The sequence below is a fragment of the Carassius auratus genome, unplaced genomic scaffold (assembly GCF_003368295.1).
Source record: "Carassius auratus strain Wakin unplaced genomic scaffold, ASM336829v1 scaf_tig00216111, whole genome shotgun sequence".
In the NCBI taxonomy this organism is placed as follows: Eukaryota; Metazoa; Chordata; class Actinopteri; order Cypriniformes; family Cyprinidae; genus Carassius; species Carassius auratus.
In genome coordinates this window covers 490,385-509,730 of record NW_020528413.1, presented here as the reverse complement: position 1 = coordinate 509,730, position 19,346 = coordinate 490,385, and the positions used below count along the sequence as shown (strand labels likewise).

Sequence of the window (19,346 nt, the reverse complement as noted above, 5' to 3'; positions counted from 1 at the left end):
TATTCAAGCTCAGCAAGATTTAGAGTTAAAATCAAATAAATGTAAGCAAAATAGCATCCGTATTTTTGGAGGGAAATGTTCATTTTTGTATAGCACAGCACATCAGTCTGTAGTTCAACACCTCATAGTGACACTGAGCGCAAATAATACTGATGTAGAAAGGTCAGAATGGACTTTGAATATCAGTTTTTAAAGAAACAAAATATTTTGTATTAAAATAGATGCAGTTAATATATATATATATATATATATATATATATATATATATATATATATATATATATATATATATATATATATATATGTATATATATATATATATATTTTTTTTTTTTTTTTTTTTTTTTTTTATATGTTTTTTTCAAAATAAAGGAAAGGGGTCTCCTGGAACCCTAATTTTTTTTTTTTTTTTTTTTTTGGTGAAGATGTAGTTCATCAAAGTTTGCATTCTTGTCAGTCAGCATTATGTAAATTCTAGGGGGAGTTCTCTATATTTAACCCTGCACTCGTCCTCCCAAAGTCCACAGATGAAGTGAAGTGATCATGGAACTAGTAAACATTTATGAAAGTGAAAACCATGAGACCTGCAGCCAGTACGATAAGATTGGACTGAACAGAGATGGAGATACTTATGCAGACAAGGACCGAAAACTCAGCTACACTGAAGAAAGAGCTCGAAACCAAAGTAAGACATGTAGTATGATGCACAAGCCATATGCATATGTTCAGTAGTGCACTTTAAGATCTTTGTTATAGCGAACATGTTTCTTAAAGGCCTACCTATTTCAACAAGAAGATTATTACAATATTTATTTGAATTTTTATGTTTTCCTGTTTGGCAGGAGGTTTGTCAATAGGAAATAAGTGTGTTGTGTTGAGCACCGTTTGTTTTAGCCTCATGTGCATTTTCCTGGTGGCTGCCATTGTAGTTCTGCATATAAAGCTCATGGCAGAGAGAGAAGTACAAGCAACACACATGTTACAGTCCAGTTCAAGAGATCAAAGAGAGAAAGACCTGTTACAGAATAGCTTCAACTCTTTGACTCAGAAGAAACTCGAGCTTGAGACCAGAGTCAAAGATCTAACTGCTGAGAAAACACAGTTACAGAGCAACTTCAGCTCTTTGAGTCAGAATAAACTCGAGCTTGAGACCAGAGTCAAAGATCTAACTGCTGAGAAAACACAGTTACAGAGCAGCTTCAGCTCTTTGAGTCAGAATAAACTCGAGCTTGAGACCAGAGTCAAAGATCTATCTGCTGAGAAAACACAGTTACAGAGCAGCTTCAGCTCTTTGAGTCAGATGAAACTGGAGCTGGAGACCAGAGTCAAAGATCTTACTGCTGAGAAAACACAGTTACAGAGCAGCTTCAGCTCTGTGAGTCAGAAGAAACTCGAGCTTGAGACCAGAGTCAAAGATCTCACTGCTGAGAAAGACCAGTTACAGAGCAGCTTCAGCTCTGTGAGTCAGACGAAACTGGAGCTGGAGACCAGAGTCAAAGATCTCACTGCTGAGAAAACACAGTTACAGAGCAGCTTCAGCTCTGTGAGTCAGAAGAAACTGGAGCTGGAGACCAGAGTCAAAGATCTCACTGCTGAGAAAACACAGTTACAGAGCAGCTTCAGCTCTTTGAGTCAGAAGAAACTCGAGCTTGAGACCAGAGTCAAAGATCTCACTGCTGAGAAAACACAGTTACAGAGTGATTTCAGAGTGAAGAAACTGGAGTTAGAACACAGAGTCACGTCTCTGAGTGAGGAACTGAAGAAAGAGGCATCTAAAAGAGGTCAGTTTTGAAATTTTTATAATGTTCATTTTTATGTTTCATGTGCACAGTTTTATCAAATGTATACTTTTGTGTGGTCCAGATGTCTTGTTCATATCAACTGAGAAGAAGAGCTGGTCTGAGAGCAGACAATACTGCATGGAGCGTGGAGCTGATCTGATCATTATCAAGAGTGAAGAGAAGCAGGTGAGTTTGTGTGAGTGTCTGTTAATGAATGAGAACAATCACACTTATTCTTTGTTTTTCCTATTCACACAGAGAAACATATTTTCATTGGTCAAGGAGAGAGTGTGGATTGGTTTGTCTGATATTGAGAACGAGGGGATCATGAAATGGGTGGATAATTCACCACTGAATCAAGGGTAAGAGTTAAAATTAAACCTCCGAAAAATAGCTTGACAAAACTCTTCCAAAACGACACAACTAAAATCATTTTGAATACTGTAAATTACATTAAGAAAAGTTTTCCTCTCTTATTCTTTTCTGCATTTTCACTTCTGCTTAGGCTTCTGTATTACTTTAGTTTACTCTCAAAACATGCTGTTATACTGTGAGTATTGTTAGATACATACATTTGTTGTTCTGAAAAACTGAATGTGGTAAGTGTTATTCAGGTTTTGGCTCAAAGGTGAACCGAATGACCAAGGTGGAACTGAGGACTGTATTGAACTGATGCCTTCCAATCCGGTCCTGAACAACTGGAATGATCTGCCATGCTCAGAGAAGAGAGAATTTATTTGTGAGAAATAGGGTTAATCCCATCTTGTTGTGGTTTTGCTTTATATAATATAGTCATTCTTATTGCGAATTCATAATTTTCTATTGAGGTCCCTGTCTTTAAAAAAACGGTCAGTTTATGTGATTTTTTTTTAAGAAGGAAAATACAAAATTGATATTGTTTTCTTAATGCTTTAATAGTCTTCTGTTCCTCATGGTGTGTATCAGGGTGATCTGAGACCCCAAACCTCTGATTGTGTTCATGTTTCATGTCTCCGTCACAAGCAGCTCTATATTAATATGATATTATCTTAGCTGTTATCATGAGCCTTGTTTGCTCTGAAGTTTTGAGGAGACAGTCAATCACAGTAAAAGTCTAAAGTGTATTGAGTGTATACTGAGTGTCTGTAAAACTGCTTTTGAGTTGAATTGCTTGCTGTTTGAATAAAATATTCAGTTATTATCATTACCATAGTAAACTTAGCATTTTTGTTTATATTTTATACTTTAATCTTGTATATCTGGTTTGCTTGCAGTCCAGCAGGGTGCAGCAGAGAGCAGGTTTATTAGACTGAAGTCATCAGAGAGGAAGACAAACATCAGATTCAGATAGTTGCCTTGTCCAAATACCCACACTTGATGTCTTTGCACTTGATCACTTGACTACATACACAGCAAAATCCCCAGTGTTAATTTAACACTCTGAGTGTGGACTCATATAAACACTGAAGCAGAGTTAAAAGTAACACTGAAGCAGAGTTGAAGTTAATGAGATAAGAAGTTAATTGAGTTATGATTGACAATTATTAAAGACACCTGATGTTAACAAGCAGAATCACCAAACGAGAAAATCACAATTTGTGTGTCACCATTATAGTGGTCAGTGTTTGCTTTAGTTGGGATCTTGGCTTGTAACTTTTTAATTTTCAAATTTGTGTGTTAAGCCAAGAGCAAAAATCATCTGGTGATGATGATTATGTTTTAATGTAATTGTTGCTTGACCTTAATCACTGATCTCATTTACAGTCTCTTCTTTTTTTATTGATCATTATTGATTATAACTGCTTTATAATCGAAAGAGTCTGTATTTTCTATAAATTTTGTAGGCTTTCTTGTGATTCTGATTTTTTTTTTATTAAAGAGTCTTTATTTTAGGCACACACAGAGAACAAGAATCAGTGTATGAATCTCAACAACGGTGACAAACAACATATTCAGATAAACAGATCTACTCTGAACATCACAAAACTAGATACTAAAAATTCACATAAAAACAGCAAAAATAAAATATAGTTAGAATAAAAAGTTAAAAAGACAATTCAGCTCATAATTTATTCATGCCGCAATGCATGATGGGAGCCATGGATGAGTTTTTATTGGCTACAGCATGCTTTTTTGATGGTCACCATTGTTGTGATGCTCACACTGATCCTTGATGTCCGTGTGTCTAAACTAAAGAATTCTTTCTTTATGTAGAAATAATTTTTAACTTTTAAAAACATCTCATATTATGGCAAAAATGCTGGATCACTTTTTTATCCACCTAATTTAAGTACACAGTAAAGAAACCTGAACTCAGGCGTTCAGGTCACTTCTTGACAATTAGTTCAAACCAATTATCAATACCACATGATTGGCTTAGCTCTGGTCTGTCTGTATGTTATAACTCCGTTACCACATCCACACACAATCTAAAGTTAATAACTGAAGGGTCAAGATCCCAACTAAAGCAAACACTGACCACTATAATGGTGACACACAAATTGTGATTTTCTCGGTTGGTGATTCTGCTTGTTAACATCAGGTGTCTTCAATAATGGTCAATCATAACTCAATTAACTTCTTAATTATCTCATTAACTTCAACTCTGCTTCAGTGTTACTTTTAACACTGCTTCAGTGTTTATATGAGTCCACACTCAGAGTGTTAAATTAACACTGGGGATTTTGCTGTGTATATGGCGTATTTCCTGTATTAGGCCCAATTGTTCAAGTGAGCATGTGGACCACTAGTGTGTGTACAACATTTTTGATTACCTGATGGGACCACTTATAGTGTTGTAAAAATGCAAGTGTTTACAGAGTTTAATTATTAATATTTTGAATTGTAAAATAAACTAGTCTGTTCAGTAGTCCTTATAACAGATGACAATTTAATGTCTGGTGTTTCTATTTAAGTAATAAAAAGCAGTTGTAAATGGTGTACAAATTAACTCACCTTTGCAGCAATAAAATGTGTAGCACTACCAAATTATACGTAATATATCTAATTATTATTCATATTTAACTTACATTTAAAAGATTTCAGTGACATCTTGTGATATTGGCAAAAAAGAAAATAAAAATAAAAATCCAGAACATGATGCATGATAGCCTTGAATAGTGCTCCGTGCCTCTTCTCTTCCCAGAAACCGAGCCCCGTTCAGCATGTATTTCAAACGGACATCAGCAGTCAAAATTTGATGCCAAATTTATCAGGCTTATTCTCCATGTACTGACGAAATCTGAACTGGGTCTTGGTGGGGAACAGCTGCTCATCTATGGTTATGTCAGCACCAGGCTTGTAACCAGCTGTTCTGAATAAACTTGTTCCAAGTGGCCAATACCAGGGCAAACATGTCATCATGCAAACGCACACGTCGGGTTTCTTTTTTATCAAACCGCAGGAATCTCATTATCTCCCTGAAGCGATTTATGGCTGTGGTTTCTTTGAAAAACGGGAAGCCCCATTTCTACGACCAAAGGCTCCTCAAATCCATGCTCTTCGCACCCTGTGCACCACGGAAATATAACAGAGCTATGAAGGCTTTCAGTTCAGCCACTGTCAGGTCCCATGAGCTGTCACCACAGTGCTGATTTGCCTTAGCCACAGTGCAGTCCCTGATGTGTTTCAACACGCATCATCAAACACAGAAAGACAGTGAGTCTTCAAAGGTGCGCTTTGCCTGCGCAGTGGGACTGGCAGCTTCAGTCAAAATTTTTTGGCTCTGCCTTCTCCCTGGACGTTCAGTTGACTGAAGGATGGTTCACACCATCCCATCCTTTCCCTTTTCCACAGCCACCTCCGGCCGAGATGACTCTAAGGGCGGCATGAGCACGCCAGCTGGTTCAAGTCCAGGTACTGGTTCAGGAAGGCCTAGGACAACAATATATCACTAATAAGAATAATAATAACAAAAATAAAATAATAATAATAATAATATCACAATGATAATAATATTCTAATAATAATAACAATAACATAACAATGATAGTAATATTCTAATAATAACAATAATAATAATAATAATAATAATAATAATAATTTTATAATATTATAATATAATAATAATAATATGAACAGCAGAACTAGTTAATATGGGCATCCAAGCTTACCTGGAACGTCAGCTGTGAACGGAACATCTGGTTCCCTAATCTCTGAGGAAGGTAGCCGCCTCTTTTTCCTTTTTACGGACTCTGACTCACTCTCTGATGAGGATGAACTGTTGTCTTGCACACAGGAAAGGTCACTGTCACTTTCCACCTCACACAGCACCCCAGCATCAGTGTCATCCCTGTCCAGATTGTGAAGCATTTCCAAGGCCATGGCAAAAGTCATATTTTTCTTCATTCTATTATTTGTATTAGACATTTTCCAAACGCTCCCTATAAACTCTTTATAAATCTATTTTTTTAAAAGGCAATAATAATTTGTAGTCCAAGAATTTGTATTTATAATCAAATGAGCATATGCTAATAGTACTGGAGACTCTGACAGAGACAATAAACCACGGGAAAGAAGAATAGAATCGCGTGAGATTTAGAGTGGTCAATATGACCGTTTTGGCTTTAATAGGTAGAAATGCTCATATTTGTTTGCCTTTTATATAATTTATATAAAATCTATTGTAAGTAAAAACAGAAATACTTTTAGGAAAAGTCACAAACCAGCAAAATTTAATTTGTTTTATTCAACAAAGTTATGTACATATACATTTCAAAACTGTCTGACCATCATGGCAGTTCTAGTGTTAACAAGTTCATTACAATTAAACAGCTAATATTGTTTGTCAGCTTTACAAAACTTCAAGCATTGTTACAAAAATAGATCTAATACAGGAGTTAAGGGTCAAGAGCACAAGTACACTAAACACTGATCTCCATGATGGTGGCATCATTATAAGCAATAAAACAGCAACACCTAAAACTTTGTAATTCTCAATAAAAGCTGCTGTAAATCACTACTGCACAAACATAATTTAATTAGTCACTTAATTATCTCATTAACTTTAACCATTTGAGCACTTGGGATGTACCCTACTACAAAATCATCAGTTTCAAGTGAACACATAAAATGTGTGCATAAATACATTATATTATAGAAACACTGAAGCAGGAAAATGAATGAGATAATTGTGTGATTAATTCAGTGATGATTGTATATTAGTAATGAACACCTGCTTTTAACTGCTTGTAATTGAAAAGAATGACTTGGTTCCTCCTCTGCTGAAATCAGCTGCTGAGATCATGGGTGAAATAAACAAATGGCTGGATTTTTACTTTCTGACCCCTGGACTATCCACCTCTGATATTAGATAACTCATAGAGAATAGTAAATGAGGGTGTAGGGTGTGATTTGAAACACAGCATCTGAGTGTTGACTTTGACGTTGTTAATAAACTATATATATATATATATATATATATATATATATATATATATATTAGGGGTGTAACGATACGCGTATTCGTATTGAACCGTTCGGTACGACGCTTTCGGTACGCGGTACGCGGTACGCATTATGTATACCGAACGGTTCGTTGGAGTAATTAATTATATTTGAAAAAAAAAAAAAAAGAGAGAGAGAAATATAATGATATGCGTTCAACAAGGTAGCCCAATAACCCAAACAACTGTAACAGGCAACGCCCCTGACACTCCCGACACTGTCGCATCTGCAACATGACAGGGTACACCAGCGGGAATACAAAAAAAAAAAAAAAAAAAAAAACACCAGCGGGAATATCTGGGATATATGCGTCAGTACTATCTGGGAAAAGACGAAAAAAAGGAGAAACATCCACGCAGCAAACTATCCCTGCAGCATTTAGACACTATAGCTTACAGGGAATCCAACCCAAACACCAGACCTGTTGGTTATTTTAGGATCTTATATTTCTGGTCTGTTAAATGCATTCGACATTTTGCAACGAGCCTTCAGCGCGTGCTGAGTGAGCGAGCGCCTTAGGGGCCGTTCACATATCGTGCCTAAAAACGCATGGAAAACGCTAAGCGCGTCTTTCTCCTCCTTTCCAAAGCGCTCGGGCAGAAGCGCTCATGAGGCGCCTGTCTTTGCTAAGCAACAATGACGTGCTCTCTCCATGAGACGCGGAAATTTATGCGAAGGATAAATGGATTTGCAGCTCTAAAAATCGCTTGCAGTAGCTCTGCTACTAAATTTATTTCAAAATTGCAATCCATATACAACTATGATCAGCTGATCCTTCATCTTGGCTGAGCTCTCAACGTTGTTACGGGAAAGGATGAAGCTGATTGGTTGGTTCTTGTCACATGACCCGCGGTGCGCTTGCGGCATTCTGAAAAGTTTAGATGTTTTTACATTTTGCTGTATCTAAAACGTATCGAACCGAACCGAACCGAACCGTGACATCAGTGTATCGTATCGAACCGAACCGTGAATTTTGTGAACCGTTACACCCCTAATATATATATATATATAGCAGAAGGCTACTTTTTGGAAAATGACAAATATTTTATATTTTAATGGAAAGCAGCATGTTACTGTCAAAATTTTTTACAGCGACTTTTAACAGTGTAGTCATGATGTTGTCATTGTTCGTTGTCGTGTATTGATGTTGTAACTTGCTGTCAGTGAGTCTAGTCTTTTCATGACACGTCAAGTCTGTTCATGCCTCAAGTCTGTGTATCTTGCTTGGTTTATGTTTAGATCCAGAGGCGGACAGAGTACACAGTTTCATTACTTGAGTAAAAGTACAGATACCCCTTGCAAAATTTTACTCAAGTACAAGTAAAAGAACTACAGTCAGATGTCTACTTAAGTAAAAGTACTTAAGTAATTGTTTTTAAAAGTACTTGAGTATCAAGAGTACAGGAGTACATTTTCTGAATATTGCATTACTACTGCCACAGTGCTTACATTTATGTACAGAAACGTCCTACATGGAGTAATGAAAAATGTTAATGTTAATACCTTGGAGAATGTAAAAGGAATCAAAAGTAAAATAAAGTCATTTTCATCTTTTTACTATGTTTCTTTATTTAACATTTCTCACTTGCCCACAAGGCAATGCTCTGACAAACCTCTGCTAAAGTTTTAATGGATTTTTTTGCACCCACATTTGAACCTGACTGTGTTAAACACACTGAATACTCAAGAACATCAAAGAAAATGCTCAGCTTACATTAATGTTTAATATCAGAAAAGAAAATTCAGCTAACAATTGTGTACATGTGCATTTCTGTTTTTTCATTAATCAAATCAATAAACCTAAATCAGCGAAGAAAGCAATATTGCAATGTTCTGACACACCTCTGAACCTGACCGTGTTGTACACCCAGCATAGAAGAGAAAATAATAATGATTAAAGAAAATCAGTTAATCAGCTGTGTTTAGGTCAGTATACAAAGAAAGGGAAAATAAAATTCAGCTTTTGAGTTACAGTATTAACTAAGCACCTTCCTCTCACATTGACATACAGGCAAAGGCAGGAGAAAATACTTTCAGCTTAATAACACCATTCTCACACACACAATCTATGTGTAACAACTCTCTGTGTTGTCAGTGTGTGTGTGTACTGTACTTCAATTCAATCAAATGTCATGAAGTCTTTGGCAGAAAGCTGAAGGTGATTGCTGATATGATTTCCCAATCAGAGAACCCTACACTATCCAATCACGTTTGATAGGGTTTCCGAGATTTTTATTTTTTCCTTTTTTTTTTCATCACACAAATCCCAGAATGGATATATTTGAACAAACGATTGTATTTTTTATTAACTAACTTTAACACGGATTAATAAATGTATTGTTCCATGTTCGTTTGTGTACCACGCGCAAGGTTTATGAGCAAGTCCATGTTTTCTTCTCTGTTTTAAGTGTATCCCTGTGCCAGAAATACAGTGCCACATGCTGGTCTGGCATGTATACTACATTGTTTTGCGGTTCCGTGTGAACGGGGATATTTCTTGAGACAAGGAAAATAAAATCGGATTGGGGTAAGCTCCGTCTCCGTGTGGAGGGGCCGAAGAGGTAACGTGTACTTACGGTTATGGATAGAAATGTAGCGGAGTAAAGAGTACAATATTTGCCTCTCAAATGTACTTGAGTAAAGTCATGAGTACTCCCCAAAAATGATACTTGAGTAAAGTACAGATCCTTCAAAATTGTACTTAAGTACTGTACTCAAGTAAATGTACTCCTTTACTGTCCGGCTCTGTTTAGATCACATCTGTAAATAAACTGCACATGGTTTTTTCACTACGCTTGCCTTCAGTGGATTAATTAATGAAAAAAAACTAACTGTAATCTGAATATGAGCATTTCAAAACATAATACAATCGAATTACAAGTAGCCATAGTATTTATTTTATTTATTGCTTTTTTACGGAGTCTGATTACATTGCTACCCAGCACTGAAAATGCTACTGAACAATGCTAATGTAAATAAAACAATCAATTTACAAAACAGCATGTGCACTGAATATGCAAAACAAACAAAAAAAAAAATGTTTTTTGCTGACATCCAAAACACTGCTAGAGCACATTTTTGTGAGGTACTTTAACATGAGCCCATCTGATTACACTTTTCATTATAATTTTAAAGTTAATTCAGCTGAGCTTTGAATGCATTAATTTTATTTGTTTTCAGTTTTCACATCATTGCAAAACACCCAGCTATGTGGATGATTGTGAAAGACAGAATGACTGCATCACTTTTCAGAGCCTTAAAGAAGAAAATGACATGATCAGACTGCTCTGTATTATCAGTATCACTACTGCAGATCAGGCCACTGACTGTGGATGAATCAGGTTGTGTTACAACCAAGAGCAAATCGATCAATTGAGAAACTGTGGTTTTTTAACTAAAGGTTTACTGTGAGTTTGCATAGAAAACGACAAATTCTAAAGCTGGGTGTTGCATTGGCATCAATTGGCACAAAACTTATTTTCACAATATAAAAAAATAACTACTGACTAATTTATTTAGGAGCACATGATTCCATCCCAGTGTGATGCTGCTGTGACACCCCAAACCAGAGAGAGAGAAGTGGAAAGAGAAGATGTCACAACTTTATCGCACGGGATAGTCCTCTGCTGAATCATAACGCAAGTTCCTCAAGGTCTCTCTTACCCAATAACTTACAGCGAGGAAGAAGAGGAGGAAAAGGAGGAGGAGGATGAAGGTGATGATGAGGGAGGATGAATATATTGTGTATTAGCAACTGAAACATTAGTTAAGAGCCTGTCAGGGACACACAGGCACGATGTCCGTGGACTCATTGTGGCTGGCAGCTGTTGTCGTTTCATTACCACTTCTCTCTCTCTCCACCCCGCTGTGAGTATAACAACACACACATCAGGACTGCACCATGAAACACGTAGTGTAATGTAGCATGTAATGTATAACCTTCTCGGATCTAATGCTTCGGAATTCATTTTGTATTCAAATATTAAATTGATGCATTTCTTTGCAAATTGTATAGCCTTTATAGCACCTTATAGCAACTTCATTGGGAAAAGTTCAGCAAAGTTCAACAAACAATAAATTATATCACTGATTCTTGAAAAGCGGGGCAAAACAAGGTGCAAAATTCAAAATAAATCAATAAAATAAAAGCTTATACTCAGAAAAATATTAACATTAGGTTGGAAAATATTCTATAACTCTAAAACTTACCAGAGCCTTTCTGACACCGATGTGCTCTGCAGAGGTGGACTGTGGCAAGGGGTTGTCTGGAGTGACTGCTGCTCTTGATATTCCCTGATTTTATAACATTTTAATGGATGATTTGATAAAGTGGGGAGACAAATTTGAATCCTTGTTAAAAATGAAATACAGCCTTGCTTTGATTTGAAATATATTATTAAGGGTTGCATTTTATAAAACAAACTCTTATTGTCTCTGTTTTCAATATATTTTAAAGCATATGAATTATTGAAACCTTGTCAACTGTAAAAGGTGATACTCTATATTTACTCAATAAAATTGTGTCAACAGATTACAAGCAATATTATTCAATTTAATACATTAGATTTAATTAGAATTAATCAAATGAGATGCTTACAAGCAATCATTCAAAATTAGTAAAATAACATGAAAAATATGAGTAAAATTTATACAAAAATATTGGTTTTGTTGGAAAAAACAAGAAGCACCCAGCTGCAGCCTGCAATTCACAAAATCATCTTGTTTTTCTTTTTTTTTTTTACATGGAGTTGATACAGGCATCATGTTCACAAGCTTATGTTTTCAAATCCCCAAAACAGAGTTATTGAAGACACCTGATGTTAAAAAACAGAATCACTGAAGGAGAAAAATCTAAATGGTGGTTACCATTATGGTAATCAGTGTTTGCTTTAGTTGGGCTCTTGACTCTTAAACTGTAAAAGTCAATTTAACTCAACTTTTTTATGTTGTTCTACTCATTTTGAATGGTTGCTTGTAAACATCTAATTTGAGTATTTCTAATGAATTCTAACGTATTAAATTTAATGAATAATATTGGATGTAAAAATGTAAACAATTTTATTGAGTAACTAAAATATATAATTTTCTAGTGTGTGGACACTGATTTTGATGCAGTGAGATGACAATAAGTCTCAAGTTTAAGGCAAATATTTTAAAACAAATGAACTATAGAAATACAGTTATTACAATTAATTACTATTAAAAAATCAATATATTAATAGTAATGTTAAAACAAAAAAGATTGATATAAAATACCAATATTACTGTTAAATTGCTAATGCTAAATTGTATTGCCAAATTTTAACCTCAATTTATTGCCATCATTTATATTGTTTAATTTACTTATAATGATCATTTACTGGAGTTGAAAAAAGAAATTAGCTGCTTTTCTTTAGAGCCTGGTGTGCTTTGTGCATTCACTTTTGTAAGAAGCGATTATAATTTTCCAACAAAATCAGTTGAAAGTAAATGAAATCTATTTAATTCATCCTATTAGGTATCTCTTTGGGCATCACTCATTTACAGTAAATAACTGCCGTCTGTGAAATTAGGCCAAGATCTGTTTCTCCTAAATTAATGTGTTTTGCTCAGCTACATTCTCTCAGCGCCCAATATACTGAAGGTGGGCTCCCCAGAGAAGGTGTTCGTGGAGGCACAGGACTATTCTGGAGCCAGTCTGAATGTTAAAATCTCAGTAAGAAACCCTAAAGATAACAACCGTGAAGTGACGAGTGAGTCAGTTACTCTGACACCCACCAAGAACTACCAGGATCTAGTCGAGATAGAGGTGAGGCGCTCCACTCACACCAATGTTTTGGAAGGAGACTGTCAATTTTTTTACAGACATATTTACAGTGATAATTAGCACAATGAAAGTAAGCTTGTTGTGTTTCAGCATGTTTTTATTTCAGTTGTCTGTGTATGACGTGTCTGTAGATACCTGGAAATGTGTTTTCCTTTGAGAAAGAAGTACAGCAATATGCCATTTTGCAAGCCCAGTTTCCACAGAAGCTGCTTGAGAAAAAGGTCTTGGTGATCTTTCAGTCTGGAAACATAGTTTTACAGACCGACAAGACCATCTACACTCCAGACAGCACAGGTGTGCTAGTATTTGCTGCTCTGCATTTGTTTCCATCATTGTTCTCGCACCAAGATGGTCTCCTAATACTTGTCTTCTCCCTGTAGTTTATTACCGGGTGTTTTCACTGAGTCCAGGCATGACACGGCCTGTGGAAAATAGAGTCAGAGTGGAGATCCTGGTAAATATGTCTGTGTAATAAAGTACAACAAGGTGAAAAACATGACACTGCAAGATGCTAGATTTTTGTCTCTTTCTAGAGACTTTTGTACTCCACAGTATTGCACTTTTTTTTTATGTGTTTAGCTGTTTGTGTTCACATTTTAGTGCATATTTATAAATGTTTGAACATCCTCAATGTTGGTAGACACCTGATGGCATCAGCCTTGAGAGCAAATCTGTTTATCCCGGTGGAGGAATAGTTTCAGGAACCTTCAGCCTGACGGATCCAGCTAGGTGAGGACGAGTGCCTGTGTGGTTTTATTTAAAATGTATTACTTTTTAATGAAAAGTATTATTAAAACTAACATATACTTTAGTTAACTTGAGTTAACATGAAATAAAGTATGAAAAGCTATTTAATATAATATAAAATAAAATAATATCATATATGTGGAGAGAACTTGTTATCTTTCATTATGTCAAATGTTTGTTGTTTTACAATAAAAAAATAAATAAAATGTGTATTTAATGTATAATTTCTTTGCTATTAAACTAATATACGCCCGTTTCACACATACTCCGTCTGCGGTGCGTATGCGTTGCGTATTTTTTTACTCACCCATGTTAACGGACTACAGCGTTCACACTGCACGCAGTTGCGGTCCGTCAGTGCGTTCCAGGAGCAGTGCGTCTGCAGCAGTGCGGCAATCGTTTACGTACCGAGTCTATTTTTGCTGTGCTGCATGTGCTGAATTAAAGTGACAGCGCATTGTTCGCGGTAAAAATGAACATGTCATGTGAAATGCAGTCATTTCACAATAAATGTATACTAATCAAAGCCTACTGTGTTTCACACACAACACATGGGTTTTTGCTAGATTTAAAACAAGAAAAGGAGCAACTTTAGAGAAACAAGGCAACATTATATATGCACTTTTATAGAGGCAGAAAAAAACGAAGTTATTTAAGACCCTTTGGATTGCGTGTAATAAAGATTTAAATGCAAAAGGCACGAGAGTCGACTGTTTCTGTCAGTGGTGAGTTTTAATTTTGAATGTTTGTGATATCCTAACAAAAAAAGTAGGCTAATGTTGTGTTTAAATGGGTTGCAGCTTGTTTCAGCAACTTATTATAAAAACATAGCAGTCAAATGTGATACGATGTTTATATTTGAATTTAAATGTGTCTATGAAAGATTGTTACTGTACTGTGATGAAAGAGTATCACAATGCTGAAAAAGCTTTTTGATTTTATTTTATTTTTTACATGATTTGATTTTAAAATAATGGACAAAGCCTGTGTTTTGTGGCTTAAACAGCCGCTGATCAGTAGCGGACTGCAAACGCGTCCTGTGTGAAAGCACAATGAGTCCGTGCTGCTTCAGCACCACATACCTAACGCACACAGACTGCATACGCACTGCAGACGGATTATATGTGAAACAGGCGTAAAAGAAATTACAAAAATTAAGGTTCAGTTCAAACTAAGATTGAACACAAAGCTCTTTCAATAACAATGTGAAATGACAGATAATGATATTTTAATCTGGTGTCTAAATAGCCCAGGCTTGTGGAAACTTGTGGCATGGCACCAGAACAGTCCACAGAAGAACTTCTCCAGTGAGTTTGAGGTGAAAGAATACGGTAGGTGTCTCTGTGAGCTGTTACGAAACAACATTACACAAAGATAAACCCTTAACATCTACAATATGCTAATATCAACTCAGCTTCTTCCTGTTCCTTCTGCAGTCCTGCCCAGCTTCGAGGTCACTTTGAGTCCACAGAAAGCCTTCTTCTACGTGAACGATGATAGTCTTTCAGTTGATATTAAAGCCAAGTACAGTACTTTTGTTGTGTTATGGCTATATTCATGTTTCTAATAGCTTTAAAAGGTCATCGGATGCCCATTTTTCACAAGTTGATATCATTTGATCTAATGAAAAGTCTATAATATACTTTCAGAAAAATTTCTCAAAGGTAGTGTAAAACAACCCCCTTTTATATGTAAGTGTGTTTATCCTGAAGGTATCTGTTTGGGCAGAAAGTCAGGGGTCATGGATTTGTTGTTTTTGGTGTGGTGACTGAAGATAAAGGGAAGATAAGTATACCAGGCTCCTTACAGAGAGTGCAGGTACTATACACACACACACACACACACACACACATGCACATAGCTATATGTACATTGAAAACACTAGACCGATATCAGATTTTACAATTACTTGCCTCTAGGGGTGTTCCCGACTAAGGATTTTCATTGTCGAATCGGAATTGTCGAATCTTGCCGATATTCGACTGATAGTCAAATCATATGTTTGGGGTGGAGCAAAATGCATTAACGCCTAACATAATACCTGATGCTAACGCACAGGGAAAATGTGCAATGAACAGCTTGCAGATATAAATGGGGTAAATAATGTTTTATGTTTTGATTAACAGATAGCTAACACTTAAGGTCGGAGGAATCATAACAATTAACAATTTTATTTAAAAAAAAAATGTTACAGTAGTGCTCTCAATATAATGTTAGCCTAAAACGTTAGCAGTTAATGTTCTGCATTTCTGTTTTCAGCTACGCATGCTGAAGATGACCAGTAGAGTGACGCATTTGATAGCAAGTTTTTAATCAATTGGATTCAACTCATAATTTAATATAGAATACGCTTCATTATTTATACATCATAATGTTAATATTTAGACCGAATGAACATTAACATATCTGCAGGGCTCTGAATGTAATCTAATTTTGTAGTCTTTTGCGCTGTGCTCTGAAGAGATTTTAATTAAATAATTTATATTAAGGGTATATAATATATCCACGATATATATACACTGGCTGAAATGTTTTGAAATCACTTTTACCCTACCTGTTCGAAAAAATCCAGTGTCTGTCTCTGTCAGTTTGAATCTTGTTAAAGTTTTAAATCCCTGCGGTCAAGATGGTCCTCTGTCGGTCACGGATTATGGAAAGTGAAACATAAATCTATAGGGGTGGTTGGATTTATTCATGCACTTTAAAATATTAATTTGAATCTACTTTCTTTTCAGATTCTTACAGCTTTATCATAATAGGCTGTATATTAACTTATTGGGATAAAACCGGTAGTTCTATGTGGAATCAGACATTTGTGCTCACCCATATAGTCAAAATGGCATAATCATAACAGCCTGCGAATATTCGACTGTTAGAGTGGTAGTCTAATCAGGCTCCACGAATCAAACCATGGATTCGTCGACTATTCGGGGTCACCCCTACTTGCCTCATTTTGGAACAAATTTGTGAAATTTGACCCTCATTGGCCCACTGTAAACCCACAATTTTATGTGTTCATTTTATGTCAGATCTGGGAAGGAAGTGGAACAGCAGAGCTAAAAAGAAAACACATCCTGCAGACCTTCCCAAACATCATGCAGCTTGTCGACCAGTCACTGTACATTGCAGTGAGCGTGTTAACCGAGTCTGGTAAGAACTTCACAAAGTCGGGTGACTCTTCTTGCTGGACAACAATTTATTGCATGATTGCATTTCTGAATATCATCACATGTTTCAGGCAGTGAAATGGTGGAAGCACAAAAGAAAGGCATTCAGATTGTTACATCACCATACACCATCCACTTCAAAAAAACACCACACTTCTTCAAACCTGGAATGCCCTTCGATGTCTCGGTATGAAATCTTATCCAGGAAAAAAAAAAAAAAAACATAACTTACTGGAAACTTATTGGGAGTAAAAAAAAAAAAAAAAAAAAAAAAAAACACTAACTGCATTCCATATGTTATGGTCTGGGTTTTGCAAAAAGGTCTACATAACAAATCCTGACCAAACACCTGCTAAAAATGTGGAAGTAGAGGTCAATCCTGGAGGGGTCAGTGGTCAAACAAAAGACAACGGCATTGCAAAAGTTACTGTCAACACTCCGGGAGGATCTTCTACATTGGAGATTACTGTAAGCCCTGTCATCTACACTTCTCTAATGTTCAGTCGGCTTCACTGGTGATCTTGAAAAACTAGATCAGTTAAAAATGATAAACAAGCAGTGAGACATATTGTTCACATCACATTAGAAAACAATATGTTTATTCTTTCCAGGTAAAGACCAAAGATCCACAATTAAGTGGCGAACAGCAGGCAGTGAAGAAGATGACGGCTCAGGCTTACAAGCAGAAAGATGGCTCCAACAACTACCTGCACATCGGCATTGATGCTGCAGAGCTTCAGATCGGTGATCAAATGAAAGTCAATCTGAACTTAGGAAGGAGTCCAAGAGTGGTAGATCAAGATTTCACCTACATGGTAAGTGACAGTCACACCATGATTCAAGAGGAGACATTATTAAAGGGTTAGTTGACCCAAAAATGAAAATTAGCTCATGTTTTACTTACCCTCAAGGCATTCTGCACTGATAAAAAATATTTTGTGGTGAAGTAAATACTAATATATATATATATATATATATATATATATATATATATATATATATATATATATATATATATATATATATATACTAATATAATTTCCACATTAAGTTCAGACAAGAATTTTTTAAAAAAGCAGAAAAAGTTCTATATTACTAATCAATTTAAGCTTGTAGAAATTAAAGTTTGAAACTATAAGCATATTTCACATGTCATTGTGTATGGTGTACTAAGTACTGAGGTCTCTGTGTTCATTTGGGTAAAAATTATATGGAGTGGACATTATCTTTAGAAGATGACTTGCTTGTATGCAAATTAACTACATTTTTTAAACTTTTTTTTCAGTACTACCTTGTTTGAGTCAATTATGTAAACTGTAACTGAGAAAAATTGTACTTGAGGATTGCATATTTAACAAAGTATCTAGATAGATATTACTCATCAGACTCTAACTGGTCATGTTAAATTTACTCAATTTCTTTGCTAAATGTACCTAACTTATTTAAATATATTTTGCATAATTTGATACATAAATTGCAACATAAATGCTTAATTTTAATTTCAAAATCAGTACTTTATCAGTAAAGTATTACAGAAAGTGTATTAATACACCTTTGAGTGTTTCTGAGAATGCAACATTGATGAATCATGATAAAATTCAAATTGGCTCTAAACATTCATGTTCAAAATTATTCAACCTCCTTTATTCTTTAAAATCATCAATAAATGCTGTCTATAAATGTCCTACTACAGTCTTAGCCCATTCCTCACCTGCAAAAGCTTCCATATAACTGATAATCTTTGGTTTTCACATTGCCACTGCTTTCTTCAAATCAGATATTTGCTATGAAAATTAAGCCTGGAGACTGAACAGGCCACTTAAGAACATTCTATGACGGATCCCTGAACCAAGCAGAAGTAGATTTGTATTCTCTTTGCACCAAAGACATCAAAATTCTTGTGAAAATGTCATGATACTTCAAAGTCTCCACTTTGTCCTTCATACAGTAATGACTTCCACTTCCTGCTACAGTAAAGCAACTTCATAACAGGACTGATCCACATCCAAATTTGACGATGGAGATGGTGTTCTTCTGCTTATGAGCTATGCCTTTTTTGCAGCAGACATACCGCTGATCCATGGGCCAAAAAAGTTCCTGTTTGGTCACATCACTCCATAAAACATTCCTCCAGAGCTCCACAGGTCTACACAAATGAATTTTATCAAGTTCAAGTTGGCCTTTTGTTCTTCTTGATCAAGAGTGGTATTCTGCAAGATGTCTCAATATGAAGGCCATACTTGTCTAGTGTTTTTCTTACACACTGCAATGTGACCTTGAAATGGTTTTCCTCCTTTTATCGGGTCATCTTGCAAGTCTTTGGCTGTACATTTCATTTTAACCTTAAAGAGCCACACAGATGGGAAATCAAAAATTACCTGTATTACAGTGTATGATGTAGCTGTCCATCAGTGTAAACAA

General features: G+C 35.7%; 2 protein-coding genes across 2 annotated transcripts in view; both read left to right on the top strand.

Annotated features, from left to right (window-relative positions):
- Positions 1-462: 462 nt before the first annotated feature.
- Positions 463-2,965, top strand: LOC113097115 (CD209 antigen). Its single transcript, XM_026262315.1, has 5 exons — positions 463-685; positions 843-1,781; positions 1,864-1,967; positions 2,040-2,143; positions 2,396-2,965. Exons 1-5 carry the CDS (start codon positions 544-546, stop codon positions 2,529-2,531), a joined length of 1,425 nt encoding a protein of 474 aa, XP_026118100.1. The 5' UTR covers positions 463-543; the 3' UTR covers positions 2,532-2,965.
- A 7,972-nt stretch (positions 2,966-10,937) lies between these two features.
- Positions 10,938-19,346, top strand: part of LOC113097118 (complement C3-like) — a 40,206-nt gene continuing 31,797 nt past the window's right edge. Inside the window, exons 1-12 of the mRNA XM_026262319.1 lie at positions 10,938-11,072; positions 12,798-12,993; positions 13,143-13,305; positions 13,392-13,465; positions 13,652-13,740; positions 15,007-15,089; positions 15,195-15,282; positions 15,471-15,576; positions 16,788-16,908; positions 16,997-17,112; positions 17,247-17,393; positions 17,537-17,740. Coding sequence (XP_026118104.1) covers positions 11,002-11,072; positions 12,798-12,993; positions 13,143-13,305; positions 13,392-13,465; positions 13,652-13,740; positions 15,007-15,089; positions 15,195-15,282; positions 15,471-15,576; positions 16,788-16,908; positions 16,997-17,112; positions 17,247-17,393; positions 17,537-17,740 — 1,458 coding nt within the window. The 5' untranslated portion in view covers positions 10,938-11,001. The remainder of the gene's footprint in view (positions 11,073-12,797; positions 12,994-13,142; positions 13,306-13,391; positions 13,466-13,651; positions 13,741-15,006; positions 15,090-15,194; positions 15,283-15,470; positions 15,577-16,787; positions 16,909-16,996; positions 17,113-17,246; positions 17,394-17,536; positions 17,741-19,346) is intronic.

Bases quoted from the DNA above. Each gene is read 5' to 3' on its own strand.
- LOC113097115 (XM_026262315.1), top strand. From the start codon at position 544: ATGGAACTAGTAAACATTTATGAAAGTGAAAACCATGAGACCTGCAGC. The intron at 686-842 runs GTAAGACATGTA...CCTGTTTGGCAG, and splicing joins AGAAAGAGCTCGAAACCAAA to GAGGTTTGTCAATAGGAAAT. The intron at 2,144-2,395 runs GTAAGAGTTAAA...AGTGTTATTCAG, and splicing joins AATTCACCACTGAATCAAGG to GTTTTGGCTCAAAGGTGAAC.